Genomic DNA, 14,878 nt, shown 5'->3' with positions numbered 1-14,878 from the left:
TCAGTATTCCTTCATAGGCAGTCATTTCCCATTTTGTTTGTGTGCAATTGATTGTTCCTTCCTCAGTGGAGTACTTTGCATTTGTCTTTAGTGAATTTCATCCTATTTACTTCAGAGCATTTCTCCAGTTTGTCCAGATCATTTGGAATTTTAATCCTATCCTCCAAAGCACTTGCAACCCCTCCTAGCCTGGTATTGTCCGCAAACTTTATTGATGAAGATATCGAACAGAAACATGATTTGTTCTTCACACATCCATGCTGACTATTACTTATCATCTTATTATCTCCTATTATTTGCTGACTGGTCTGTTATTCCCCAGGTTGTCCTTATTTCCCTTTTTATAGATGGGCACTATGTTTGCCCTTTCCCAGTCTTCTGGAATGTCTCCCGCCTTCCATGACTTTTCAAATATAATTGCTAATGGCTCAGATATCTCCTCAGTCAGCTTCTTGAGTATTCTAGGATGCATTTCATCAGGCCCTGGTGATTTGAAGACATCTAACTTGTCTAAGTAATTTTTTATTTGTTCTTACCCTATTTTAGACTCTGATCCTACCTAATTTTCACTGGCATTCACTATGTTAGATGTCTAATCGCCACCAACCTCCTTGGTGAAAACTGAAACAAAGAAGTCATTGAGCACCGCTACCATTTCCACATTTTCTGATATTCTCTTTCCTCCCTCATTGAGTAACGGGCCTACTCTGTCCTTGGTCTTTCTCTTGCTTCTAATGTATTTGCAGAATGTTTTCTTGTTTCCTTTTATGTCCCTACCAAGTTTCCACTTTTTGTAGGCACTTTTTTGACTTTTAGATCATTGAAGATCTCCTAGTTAAACCAGGGTGGTCTCTTGCCATACTTCTTATTTTTCCAATGCAGTGGGATAGTTTGCTCTTTTGCCCTTAATAATGTCTCTTTGAAAAACTACCAGCAGTCTTCAATTGTTTTTCCCCTTAGACTTGCTTCCCATGGAATTGCTTCCCAACTCCCTGATTTGCTAAAGTCTGCTTTTATTGTGCAGTTCTCCCTCCTCCCCCACAGTAGCTTTCTCCACCTTCCGAAATAAAAAAAATGTCTCCAATACATTCCAAGAACTTGTTGGATAACCTATGCCCTGCTGTGTTATTTTCCCAATAGAGGTCTGGGTAGTTGAATTCCCCCATCACCACCAAGTCCTGTGCTTTTGATGATTTCGTTATTTGTTTAAAAAAAGCCTCATCCACCTCTTTTTCCTGGTCAGGTGGTCTGTAGTAGACCCCAACCATAACATCACCCTTGTTTTTTACCCCTTTTATCCTTACCCAGAGATTTTCTTTCTTTCTTTCTTTCATGAAGCAATGAAATACGTTTATAAATAGCTTCAATGTAGGACAGATAAATACTGTCATAAATATAAAGGGAAGGGTAAACCCCTTTGAAATCCCTCCTGGCCAGGGGAAAGCTCCTCTCACCTGTAAAGGGTTAAGAAGCTAAAGGTAACCTCGCTGGCACCTGACCAAAATGACCAATGAGGAGACAAGATACTTTCAAAAGCTGGGAGGAGGGAGAGAAACAAAGGGTCTGTGTCTGTCTGTATGCTGGGTCTTTGCTGGGGATAGACCAGGAATGGAGTCTTAGAACTTTTAGTAAGTAATCTAGCTAGGTATGTGTTAGATTATGATTTCTTTAAATGGCTGAGAAAAGAATTGTGCTGAATAGAATAACTATTTCTGTCTGTGTATCTTTTTTGTAACTTAAGGTTTTGCCTAGAGGGGTTCTCTATGTTTTTGAATCTAATTACTCTGTAAGATATCTACCATCCTGATTTTACAGGGGGGATTTCTTTATTTCTATTTAATTCTATTTTTTATTAAAAGTCTTCTTGTAAAAAACTGAATGCTTTTTCATTGTTCTCAGATCCAAGGGTTTGGGTCTGTGGTCACCTATGCAAATTGGTGAGGCTTTTTATCCAACATTTCCCAGGAAAGGGGGGGTGCAAGTGTTGGGAGGATTGTTCATTGTTCTTAAGATCCAAGGGTCTGGGTCTGTAGTCACCTAGGCAAATTGGTGAGGCTTTTTACCAAGCCTTGTCCAGGAAGTGGGGTGCAAGGTTTTGGGAAGTATTTTGGGGGGAAGGACGCGTCCAAACAGCTCTTCCCCAGTAACCAGTATTAGTTTGGTGGTGGTAGCGGCCAGTCCAAGGACAATGGGTGGAATATTTTGTACCTTATATTTTGTACCTTGGGGAAGTTTTGACCTAAGCTGGTAAAGATAAGCTTAGTAGGTTTTTCATGCAGGTCCCCACATCTGTACCCTAGAGTTCAGAGTGGGGGAGGAACCTTGACATGGTGGCATAGTGGTGGGATTAACCTGAAATCATTTTGAGATCCAGCTGAGATTTTTTGAACTAGAAATACAGATTTTAAAAAGGATTTTTTTTTCCTTTGGAAAGGAAGTCCAGAAAGCAGCTGAAACTGAAAGCAGCTTGCTTTTTCTCTGCTTTGTGGCCAAGCAGAGACAAAAGGGGATTATCTTTGTGAATTGCAGGTTTTCTTTGCCTGGAGGCAGGGTATTTAACTCCTGCAGGGAAATTCACAGTCTTCCAACCCAGAGTATTTTTTTTCTTTTCTTCCTAAAAGTAAATAGGGGGTGTGTGTTCTACCCATTTGCCTGGAGACAAAAGTGGCAGGGTTTTTTTTTTTAGGATTTTGATTTTTTTGTTTTACAAGGAGCACAGGTTTGAAAAGGAATTTTTTTTTTCCTTTGGGCTGCTGGTAATCAGGTTTCCAAGTAGTTGGAGGTTTTTTGCTTTGATTTGGGCCCAGAGCAGAGACAAGGGAATTGTCTTTTTCTGTAGGCTGACAATCACTATCAGAGAATAGGTATTCTATTCCAGCACAGCAAAATTTTACAGCCAAGTTTTGTTTGTTTATTTCTAAACCTTGGGTGTAAAGTTAGTTAAAAACAGAGAGGTTAGAATGACAAAATCCACGGCTTGACAAAAGCTGGAATTAGCCAGATTTCAGGCTGAGGAAAAACAAAGGGAACATGAAAGACAGATAGAACTCATGCGGCTGAAAATGGAAGAAAGGGACAAAGAAATGGAAGCAAGGGCCAAAGAACTGGAGGAGAAGGAAAAAGAGAGGAAGCATGTGGAGAAGATGGAGAAGATAAAGGCTCAGTGGAATATCCCAACAAACCCTAGCAATCCTTCTCCAAGTACCACTTCCCATCCCAGAAAATTCCCCACCTACAAGGCAGGTGATGATACTGAGGCCTTCTTAGAAAACTTCGGAAGGGCCTGCCTTGGGTACAACATCTCTACTGACCAATACATGGTAGAGCTGAGGCCGCAGCTCAGTGGACCCTTAGCTGAGGTGGCAGCTGAAATGCCTAAAGAACACATGAACAAGTATGAACTGTTTAAATCCAAGGCGAGAGTCAGAATGGGGATAACACCCGAGCAGTCTTGTCAGAGGTTCAGAGCCCTAAGGTGGAAACCAGACGTGTCATTTACCCGACATGCCTACCACATTCTGAAACATTGGGATGCCTGGATATCAGGAGCAAGTGTTGAATCTCCAGTAAATTTGCCCTTCCTAATGCAAATGGAACAATTCTTAGAGGGTGTTCCTGAGGAAATAGAAAGATACATCCTAGATGGGAAACCCAAAACTGTAATCGAGGCAGGAGAGATTGGAGCCAGATGGGTGGAGGTGGCAGAGAAGAAGAAAACTGGTCGCAGTTGGAGCGGAGACCAGAAGGGACCACCCCAGACCACACCCTATTAGCGGGGGCCGTCCAAAGCCCCACCTACCTCCCAAAGAACCCTCCAGACCCCTTATCGTCCCACCACCCCGTTCTCCAGCAACCCTCCTCGCCCCAGTGACCCGTCAGCTAGACGATGTTTTAAATGTAACGAGCTGGGGCATGTAAAGGCCAACTGCCCCAAGAACCCCAACAGATTACAGTTCATTGCACCGGAATCACCCCAGAGGTCCACAGGCCCAGATACCTCCCAGATACCATTGGAGCGGAGGGAAACTGTGAGTGTGGGCGGGAAGAAGGTCACCGCGTGGAGGGACACCGGAGCACAAGTGTCAGCTATCCATGCTTCCTTAGTGGACCCCAATTTAATCAACCCAGAGATCCAAGTGACGATTCAACCCTTCAAGTCTAACTCTTTCAATTTGCCTACAGCCAAGTTGCCTGTCCAGTACAAGGGCTGGTCAGGAATGTGGACTTTTGCAGTCTATGATGATTATCCCATCCCCATGCTGTTGGGGGATGACTTGGCCAATCATGTGAAGCAGGCCAAGAGGGTGGGAACGGTCACCCTCAGCCAGGCTAAACAAGCCGTGAGGCCTAGCTCTGTTCCGGAAACTTCTATCAGGACCCGGTCAGAGGTGATGGACCTGGACCCCAGGCCAATGTCTGCAACAGCAGTAGTGGATCCAGTCCCAGAGACCCAGACGGAACCAGTCCCAGAACCGGAACCAGCCGAACAACCAACACCAGACCCCGTGTCAGCACTGAATCCAGTACTTGCAACCTCAACACCAGAGGGCCCCACCGAACCTGAACTGGCAGCAGCCGATAACCCTACACAAGAGGCTCAGCCGGAGCCTGAATCCCAACATAATGCACCAGCGGAGAGCGGTTCACAGTCAACAGAAACAGCTCCATCCCCTATATCGCTTCCAGAGGGACCAAGCCTAGGTCCACAATCCCATGAGGAACTGATGTCTCCAGCATCAAGGGAACAGTTCCAGACCGAACAGGAAGCAGATGAAAGCCTCCAGAGAGCTTGGACGGCGGCACGGAGCAACCCACCGCCTCTCAGCTCTTCTAATCGATCCAGGTTTGTTATAGAAAGAGGACTTTTATACAAGGAAACTCTTTCTGGTGGACACCAGGAAGACTGGCATCCTCAGAGACAGTTGGTAGTTCCAACTAAATACCGGGCCAAGCTCTTGAGCTTAGCCCACGATCACCCTAGTGGCCATGCTGGGGTGAACAGGACCAAAGACCGGTTGTGGGGGTCATTCCACTGGGAGAGAATGGGCAAGGATGTTTCTACCTATGTCCAGTCTTGTGAGGTATGCCAAAGAGTGGGAAAACCCCAAGACCAGGTCAAAGCCCCTCTACAACCACTCCCCATCATTGAAGTTCCATTTCAGCGAGTAGCTGTGGATATTCTGGGTCCTTTTCCGAAAAAGACAGCCAGAGGAAAGCAGTACATACTGACTTTCATGGATTTTGCCACCCGATGGCCGGAAGCAGTAGCTCTAAGCAACACCAGGGCTAAAAGTGTGTGCCAGGCACTAGCAGACATTTTTGCCAGGGTAGGTTGGCCCTCCGACATCCTCACAGATGCAGGGACTAATTTCGTGGCAGGAACTATGAAAAACCTTTGGGAAGCTCATGGGGTAAATCACTTGGTTGCCACTCCTTACCATCATCAAACAAATGGCATGGTGGAGAAGTTTAATGGAACTTTGGGGGCCATGATACGTAAATTCGTAAATGAGCACTCCAATGATTGGGACCTAGTGTTGTAGCAGTTGCTCTTTGCCTACAGAGCTGTACCACACCCCAGTTTAGGGTTTTCCCCATTTGAACTTCTATATGGCCGTGAGGTTAAGGGGCCATTGCAGTTGGCGAAGCAGCAATGGGAGGGATTTACACCTTCTCCAGGAACTAACATAATGGACTTTGTAACCAACCTACAAAACACCCTCCGAACCTCTTTAGCCCTTGCTAGAGAAAACTTACAGGATGCTCAAAAAGAGCAAAAAGCCTGGTATGATAAACATGCCAGAGAGCGTTCCTTCAAAGTAGGAGACCAGGTCATGGTCTTAAAGGCGCTCCAGGCCCATAAAATGGAAGCATCGTGGGAAGGGCCATTCATGGTCCAGGAGCGCCTGGGAGCTGTTAATTATCTCATAGCATTCCCCACCTCCAACCGAAAGCCTAAGGTGTACCATATTAATTCTCTAAAGCCCTTTTATTCCAGAGAATTAAAGGTTTGTCAGTTTACAGCCCAGGGAGGAGACGACGCTGAATGGCCTGAAGGTGTCTACTACGAAGGGAAATGTGCTGGTGGTGTGGAAGAGGTGAACCTCTCCATGACCCTTGGGCGTATGCAGCGACAGCAGATCCAGGAGCTGTGCACTAGCTACACGCCAACATTCTCAGCCACCCCAGGACCGACTGAACGGGCATACCACTCCATTGACACAGGTAACGCTCACCCAATTAGGGTCCAACCTTACCGGGTGTCTCCTCAAGCTAAAACTGCTATAGAACGGGAGATCCAGGATATGTTACAGATGGGTGTAATCCACCCCTCTGAAAGTGCATGGGCATCTCCAGTGGTTCTAGTTCCCAAACCAGATGGGGTGATACGTTTTTGCGTGGACTACCGTAAGCTAAATGCTGTAACTCGCCCAGACAACTATCCAATGCCACGCACAGATGAACTATTAGAGAAACTGGGACGGGCCCAGTTCATTTCTACCTTGGACTTAACCAAGGGGTACTGGCAGGTACCGCTAGATGAATCTGCCAAGGAAAGGTCAGCCTTCATCACACATCTCGGGCTGTATGAATTTAATGTACTCCCTTTCGGGCTGCGAAATGCACCTGCCACTTTCCAAAGACTTGTAGATGGTCTCCTAGCGGGATTAGGAGAATATGCAGTTGCCTACCTTGACGACGTGGCCATATTTTCAGATTCCTGGGCAGACCACCTGGAACATCTACAAAAAGTCCTTGAGCGCATAAGAGAGGCAGGACTAACTGTTAAGGCTAAGAAGTGTCAAATAGGCCTAAACAGAGTGACTTACCTTGGACACCAGGTGGGTCAAGGAACTATCAGCCCCCTACAGGCCAAAGTGGATGCTATCCAAAAGTGGCCTGTCCCAAAGTCAAAGAAACAGGTTCAATCCTTCTTCGGCTTGGCCGGTTATTACAGACGATTTGTACCGCACTACAGCCAAATCGCTGCCCCACTGACAGACCTAACCAAAAAGAAACAGCCAAATGCTGTTCAGTGGACCGAAAAGTGTCAGAAGGCCTTTAACAAGATTAAAGCGACACTCATGTCTGACCCTGTACTAAGGGCCCCAGACTTTGACAAACCGTTCCTAGTAACCACAGATGCGTCCGAGCGTGGTGTGGGAGCAGTTTTAATGCAGAAAGGACTTGATCAAGAATTCCACCCTGTAGTGTTTCTCAGCAAAAAACTGTCTGAGAGGGAAAGCAACTGGTCAGTCACTGAAAAAGAATGTTACGCCATTGTCTACGCTCTGGAAAAGCTACGTCCATATATTTGGGAACAGCGTTTCCACCTGCAAACCGACCATGCTACACTGAAGTGGCTTCACACCGTCAAGGAAACTAACAAAAAACTTCTTCGGTGGAGTTTAGCTCTCCAAGATTTTGATTTCGACATCCAACACATCTCAGGAGCTTCTAACAAAGTGGCTGATGCACTCCCCCGTGAAAGTTTCCCAGAATCAACTGGTTAAAATCGTCCTTGAGATGTGGAAAATATTGTTAGTCTTTATATACTTGGCAGTATATTTAGAGATGCATGTGTCTTATTAACTCTGTTTTTCCTAGAGCTCCAGGAAGAAATCCCAGCCAGTGTTTCACCCTAGCTGAGATTTGGGGGGCGTGTCATAAATATAAAAGGAAGGGTAAACCCCTTTGAAATCCCTCCTGGCCAGGGGAAAGCTCCTCTCACCTGTAAAGGGTTAAGAAGCTAAAGGTAACCTCGCTGGCACCTGACCAAAATGACCAATGAGGAGACAAGATACTTTCAAAAGCTGGCAGGAGGGAGAGAAACAAAGGGTCTGTGTCTGTCTGTATGCTGGGTCTTTGCTGGGGATAGACCAGGAATGGAGTCTTAGAACTTTTAGTAAGTAATCTAGCTAGGTATGTGTTAGATTATGATTTCTTTAAATGGCTGAGAAAAGAATTGTGCTGAATAGAATAACTATTTCTGTCTGTGTATCTTTTTTGTAACTTAAGGTTTTGCCTAGAGGGGTTCTCTATGTTTTTGAATCTAATTACCCTGTAAGATATCTACCATCCTGATTTTACAGGGGGGATTTCTTTATTTCTATTTAATTCTATTTTTATTAAAAGTCTTCTTGTAAAAAACTGAATGCTTTTTCATTGTTCTCAGATCCAAGGGTTTGGGTCTGTGGTCACCTATGCAAATTGGTGAGGCTTTTTATCCAACATTTCCCAGGAAAGGGGGGGTGCAAGTGTTGGGAGGATTGTTCATTGTTCTTAAGATCCAAGGGTCTGGGTCTGTAGTCACCTAGGCAAATTGGTGAGGCTTTTTACCAAGCCTTGTCCAGGAAGTGGGGTGCAAGGTTTTGGGAAGTATTTTGGGGGGAAGGACGCGTCCAAACAGCTCTTCCCCAGTAACCAGTATTAGTTTGGTGGTGGTAGCGGCCAGTCCAAGGACAGTTGGTGGAATATTTTGTACCTTATATTTTGTACCTTGGGGAAGTTTTGACCTAAGCTGGTAAAGATAAGCTTAGTAGGTTTTTCATGCAGGTCCCCACATCTGTACCCTAGAGTTCAGAGTGGGGGAGGAACCTTGACAAATACAATGATTGTTTTCACCATACACTTGCCATGTGTCTATATACCTGTCATGATACAATGGGCCACACTCAGAAGTGGAGAGCTAGAAAGGGTGTCTGTGGGAAGGTCACAACTGTAAAATCACACAGTGCTCAAGTAGGCTGTGGAACTCCCAGCCACAAGATATCAACGGGGCCAAGAGCTTAGCAGGATTGAAAGAGGGACTGGAAGTTTATATGGATGACCAGAAAAGTCAACTACAGAAGTGAGGATTTTTTTTTTTTTTAGTTTCTTGGAAGGGCTATAAATGTTCCTGATTTACATTGCAAAATATGTCTAACTAGTGGGTGTCAGGGGAAACTTTCCCTGGGAGCAGGTTATCTCTTAGCTGCCTATTGTAGGGCTTCTTCCATTTTTCTCTGAAGCATTTGGAACTAGCCACTGGATACTCGGCTAGATGGACTACAGGTCTGATCCAGTCTGGCAATGCCTATCCTCCTATCAGTGGTGTAAATCCAAGACTATGCTTTTGCTCATCTTTCTTGACCTCCTAGGAGTATGAGAGCAGAATGATATCTTGTTAAATATCATCTAGTCATCTAATCTCCTATTCTTTTTTTCTTTCAGGAAGAAAAGCTCAAAACGCCTCAGACCTTCCCAGTACATTATGTCAGCTGTCAATGACACCAAATTCAACTACGAAGTGTTCCTTCTCACTGGGATACCTGGGCAGGGAGATGTCCATCTCTGGATCTCTGTCACCATCTGCTTAATGTATGCTATTTCGATAGTAGGAAATTCACTCATTCTGTTCATCATAAAAACAGATCTAAGCCTTCATGAGCCAATGTACATGTTCCTTTCCATGTTGGCTGTCACAGACCTAGGCTTATTGATAGCCAGCATACCAACAATATTGGGTGTATTTTTGTTTAACTCAAGGGAGATCAGCCTCAATGCCTGTCTTGCTCAGCTGTTCTTCATCCACTCATTTACATTCATTGAATCCTCCGTGCTCTTGTTGATGGCATTTGACCGTTTTGTTGCCATCAGTAACCCACTGAGATATGCCTCCATCTTAACTCTGCCGAGAATAGCGAAGATGGGTCTGCTGTGTGTTCTAAGAGGGGTGGCCGTGATACTCCCACTCCCCTTTATCCTGAAATGGTTCCGATACTGTCGAGCCAATGTCCTCTCCCATTCCTTCTGCCTGCACATGGAGATCATGACACTGGCATGTGCAGACATCACAGTTAACAACATCTATGGCTTGATTATTACAATCATAACAGAGGGGTTGGACTCACTGCTCATCTTCCTCTCTTATGTGATGATCCTCAAAACAGTGCTGAGCATCACATCCCACAAAGAGTTCCTCGGGGCCCTGAACACCTGCGTCTCCCACTTCTGTGCTGTTCTGCTCTTCTACACACCTGAGATCAGCCTGACTTTGATGCACAGATTTGGGAAGAGCTCTTCTCCCTTGCTTCAGATTGTCCTGGGCTATGTCTACCTGCTGGTTCCTCCTCTGATGAACCCAGTTGTGTACAGCGTGAAAAGCAAACACCTTCGTTCGAGGATAATCAGGGTGTTTGTTAAGTGAAGGGTCAGTTTATCACCCAGCTCAAGTGCTGGTGTCATAGGAAACAAGAAACACAAGACATGGTGACTTATTCCATCCTGGACCCTTATATCTGTGATGACATGAGCTACTGATCTCCACTCTGCACAGTCAGGTTCAGATGTGGTCTAAGGCCTGAAGCAATGGTATAGCGGTTGTCTCCACCCACTGGTGAGGGAGGACAGGGCACTGGGGGAAGGAGACCAGGGCAGGCAGCAGCATTTGCAGAGTGACTGTGTTCGTGGAGAGCCAGGGGCCTGGTAGGATGTTGGTGCAGAAAGAGCCATATCGGTGGCTGCTCCAGCCTCAGAAATCCTGTCAATACTCTCAATAAAGACAAGGGACATGGATGAGGTTTCCTGTTATACCTGGCCTATCACTGTCCTGTCTCTGTTTCAGAGTAACAGCCATGTTAGTCTGTATTCGCAAAAAGAAAAGGAGTACTTGTGGCACCTTAGAGACTAACCAATTTATTTGAGCACGAGCTTTCGTGAGCTACAGCTCACTTCATCGGATGCATACCGTGGAAACTGCAGAAGACATTATATACACACAGAGACCATGAAACAATACCTCCTCCCACCCCACTGTCCTGCTGGTAATAGCTTATCTAAAGTGATCATCAGGTGGGCCATTTCCAGCACAAATCCAGGTTTTCTCACCCTCCACCCCCCCGCCCCCCACAAATTCACTCTCCTGCTGGTGATAGCAGGAGAGTGAATTTGTGGGGGGCGGGGGGGTGGAGGGTGAGAAAACCTGGATTTGTGCTGGAAATGGCCCAACTTGATGATCACTTTAGATAAGCTATTATAAGCAGGACAGTGGGGTGGGAGGAGGTATTGTTTCATGGTCTCTGTGTGTATATAATGTCTTCTGCAGTTTCCACGGTATGCATCCGATGAAGTGAGCTGTAGCTCACAAAAGCTCATGCTCAAATAAATTGGTTCGTCTCTAAGGTGCCACAAGTACTCCTTTTCTTTTTGTCCTGTCTCTGGTTAAACATCCAGGGGCCATGAAGAAAGCTGCAGGGCTGTTCTGCAGTCGCAGTCCTGGCCCTTCCTGAGTGCTGTGGGTGCTCTGTGATCCATGGGGGCTGCACCAGCTGTGGACAGAGGCTATTCCAGGGGTACGGACACCCATGCTTCCCCCACGCCCTCAGCCAGGTGCTTGTGACTGAGTCGTGCCAGAGACATCATTATGCAAGTGCCTCAAGAGAAGCCATTCAGGCAGCCCCCACCCCCATCACCACTGTTGGTGGCTCTGCATGCCGCACACCTGCTAAGCCCACTCCACATGGAAACAGTGCAGAGCTGTCTGTGTGAGTGAGGGTCTGACACACAGGAGTCCTGGCAAGACACTCAAGCCCATATTCCCCTCTCTTCTGTTTCTCCTGCCCCAGCAATGCAATGGGGTAGAAAAGGTCCTCAGCTCCCCAGAAGAGTCACAGTGATCTCCTGTCCCAGTCCAGCCCATTCAGTGTCGGGTGAGCACCTTTTCAAAAGGAAAAAGCAAGACACATGCAGGAGCCCTGCCCCCTCCATGGCTTCACCCCGGCCCACTTCCTCCCCCTGAACTCCCACCTTCTGCTCCTTCTCTTCCCCAAGCCCAGCCCACTGACCAGGCTGGATGTCAGAGCGAGGCCAGGGTAAAAGAAGCCCGGGAGCGAGTGCCACTCTGGGGAACCCCAGACCCTCCACCTGCGCTGTTCAGGGGATGTGGCCTTGGGGGAAAGAGGAGCAGGGTGGGCCATCATAGCGACTGAGGGCTAAGGACATCAGCCCCCCAACATTGAAAAGGGTTGCTCTTCCCATGAGCAGGTGTGGATCGGAATTGGCGGGAATTCGGGACAAATGCTATACTGGCGTCTTTCAGCCCACACTGGGAGTTGAATTCTGCATTTTAGGACTCTGCCTCCCAGTTCAGTGGCCATTAGAGGTGATGTGTAGGAGAGTGTCCCCTTTTTGTTGTTGGAGAGATTAGGGGGGTCAGTGAAGCCCTAGAATCATAGAATATCAGGGTTGGAAGGGACTTCAGGAGGTCATCTAGTCCAAACCCCTGCTCAAAGCAGGACCCATCCCCAACTAAATCATCCCAGCCAGGGCTTTGTCAAGCCTGACCTTAAAAACCTCTAAGGAAGGAGATTCCACCACCTCCCTAGGGAACCCATTCCAGTGCTTCACCACCCTCCTTGTGAAAAAGTTTTTCCTAATATCCAGGGTTTTGCCCTGTAGGGCAGGGCATGGCTCCCTGCACTCCATGTGAAAGAGGAGGAGCCTTAGGAGGGCAGGCAGGCTGCATCCTCTCTTGAAACATGGGCCACACCAGCAGGGGACAGACAGCTGCCCTCACTCAGTCCCGGGGAAAGGGACTAAGATATCATGGGTGCCAGCTGGGGAGAAGCCAGTGAGGCTTCAGCAAGCCTGAAACAAGACTGACCCCAGTAAGGAGGAGGTGGGGGCGTTCCTGAGTAAAGGAGTAGGATCGGGTTGGACAGTAGGAGAGCCTGTGTTTTGGAGATGATTGAATTAATGTGACCCCACAAAGGGGGCTCTTGTTTTAAGTATCCCAGGATGAGAGTAAGTCATTGCAAGGACTTTAGAGGGAAGGACAGGGGGCCTGCTATGCTATCTCAGGCCCCAAGGGGCACTCTGGGGCGGCCCCTGTCCAGAAGGTCTTGGCCAGAGTGGGCTGTGCTCTTGCAAGCCGTTACCACAGGGCATAAATCAGCCCATTTCCCCCTTTAGCAAAACTTGATTCCAATCATGGATTCCAATCATGTTTTGCTAAAAAGGGGATATGGGAATAGGAAATAGGGGTAAGGAAATTGCAATCATGTTTTGCTAAAGGGGGAAATGGGAACAGGGAATGGGGGTAAGGAAATTGGAATCATGTTTTGCTAAGGGCAGGAATGGGAACAGGGACACAGGTGTAAGGCTCTGTGGTGTCAGATCTGGGAAGGAGGATACTAAAGAAGGAAACTGGAATCATGCTTGCTGGAAGTTCACCCCAATAAACATCGAATTGTTTGCACCTTTGGACTTCGGGTATTGTTGCTCTTTGTTCATGTGAGACGGACCGGGGAAGGAAGTGGGTGAAGGAATAAGCCCCCTAACAAGGTCTAACTGACAAGAAATGGAGCAATGGCCATGGCGGCCTCATCTTACATGTCTGGCTGGGAGAAAGCAGTCTGAGTCCAAAGTCTATCCAGTCTATCTAGTATTTTAGGCTTAGTTTGCATTTTTGTTTATTTTCTAAGTAATCTGCTTGGATCTTCTTGCTATCACTTATCACTAAAAATCTCTCTTTCTCTAGTTAATAAACTTTATGTTTTATCATAACCAGTGTGTTTTGAGTGAAGTGTCTTGGAAAATCTCAGCTCTGTCAATAAAGTTTCTTCAATATCTTTCCCACATGAGGGGAAAGTGACATATATTAATGAGCATGCATTGTGCAGATCCCTTTGCAATACAAGATGGCATAATTCTGGGTTCATAATTCAGCAAGGGTGCAAGGATGGGGATATGGGAAATTGGCTGTTTTCTCCTGTTTGTCCTTGAGTGGCTTAGGTAAAGCACTCAGGTAGCTCAGTTGGTTGTGCGACGCCAACTGCGCTCATGTTGGATGATAACAGGGCCTGGGAGGATGGTTGTGTCACCAGAAGAGCATTGCAGAGAGGCCCGCCAAGCTGAATGGATACGGAGTTCAGTGATTCCACCAGCATCCAGATGTGGGGAACAACCAATCACAGAGGTTTTAGAACAAACTGATAAACTAAACATTAAAAGTCACCAGGCCCATATGACATTCACCCAATAGTTCTGAAGGAACTCTAATATCAAATTTCAGAACAACAAACTGTGATATGTAACCTATCACTTAAATCAGGCTTTGTACCAGGTGACTGACAAATAGCTCATATCATGCTGATTTTTAAAAAAGACTCCAGAGGTGATCCCAGCAATTATAGGCCTGAAATCCTAACTTTAGTACGAGGCAAATTGTTTTAAATTATAGTAATGAACAGAATTATCAGACACATTATTTGCTGTGGAACAGTCAACATGTCTTTTGCAAAGGGAAATCATGCCTCACCAATCTGTTAGAATTCTTTAAGCGGGTCAACATATATGTGGGCAAGGGTGATCCAGATGATATAGTGTATTTGGACTTTCAGAAAAACTTCAACAAGATCTCTCATCAAAGGCTCTTAAGAAACATAAGCAGTCATGGGAAAAGAAGGAAGGATCTCTTCTGGATAAGTAACTGGTTAAAAGATAGGAAATAAAGGGTAGGAGTGAATGGTCAGTTTTCAGAATGGAGAGAGGTAAATCATGGAGTCATCCTGCAGTCTGGAGTGGAACCAGTGCTGTTCCACATATTCCTAAATGAACTGGGAAAAGGGATAAGTGATGAGGTGGAAAAATTTGAAGATGATGTAAAATTATTAAATATATTTAAGTGCAAAGCAGACTGTGAAGAATTGCAAAGGGATCTCACAAAACTTGGAGATTGGGCAACAAAATGGCAGATGAAATTCAGTGTTGATTAATGCAAAATTAGACAGATTGGAAAAACGTAATCAAAACAGTTGGGAACCATAGCTTGTGAATATAATAGGCCAAGACAGGCTAAGCCTCCCCTGGTGCAGCTGTGGCCACTGCCCAGCAGTTG

The 14,878-nt window shown here is 46.1% G+C and overlaps 1 protein-coding gene across 1 annotated transcript; it reads left to right on the top strand.

The window, feature by feature from the left end:
* Positions 1-9,253: 9,253 nt before the first annotated feature.
* Positions 9,254-10,189, top strand: LOC311513533 (olfactory receptor 51G2-like; the record flags this gene model as incomplete). Its single annotated transcript, XM_084615425.1, has 1 exon — positions 9,254-10,189. The coding sequence occupies one exon, from the start codon at positions 9,254-9,256 to the stop codon at positions 10,187-10,189; it is 936 nt and encodes a 311-aa protein (XP_084471551.1).
* Positions 10,190-14,878: the final 4,689 nt, after the last annotated feature.

The sequence above is a fragment of the Lepidochelys olivacea genome, assembly GCF_965140295.1.
Source record: "Lepidochelys olivacea isolate rLepOli2 genome assembly, chromosome: 1".
In the NCBI taxonomy this organism is placed as follows: Eukaryota; Metazoa; Chordata; order Testudines; family Cheloniidae; genus Lepidochelys; species Lepidochelys olivacea.
The sequence above is the reverse complement of the archived record's forward strand: the minus strand, read 5'-3'. Positions and strand labels throughout refer to the sequence as shown.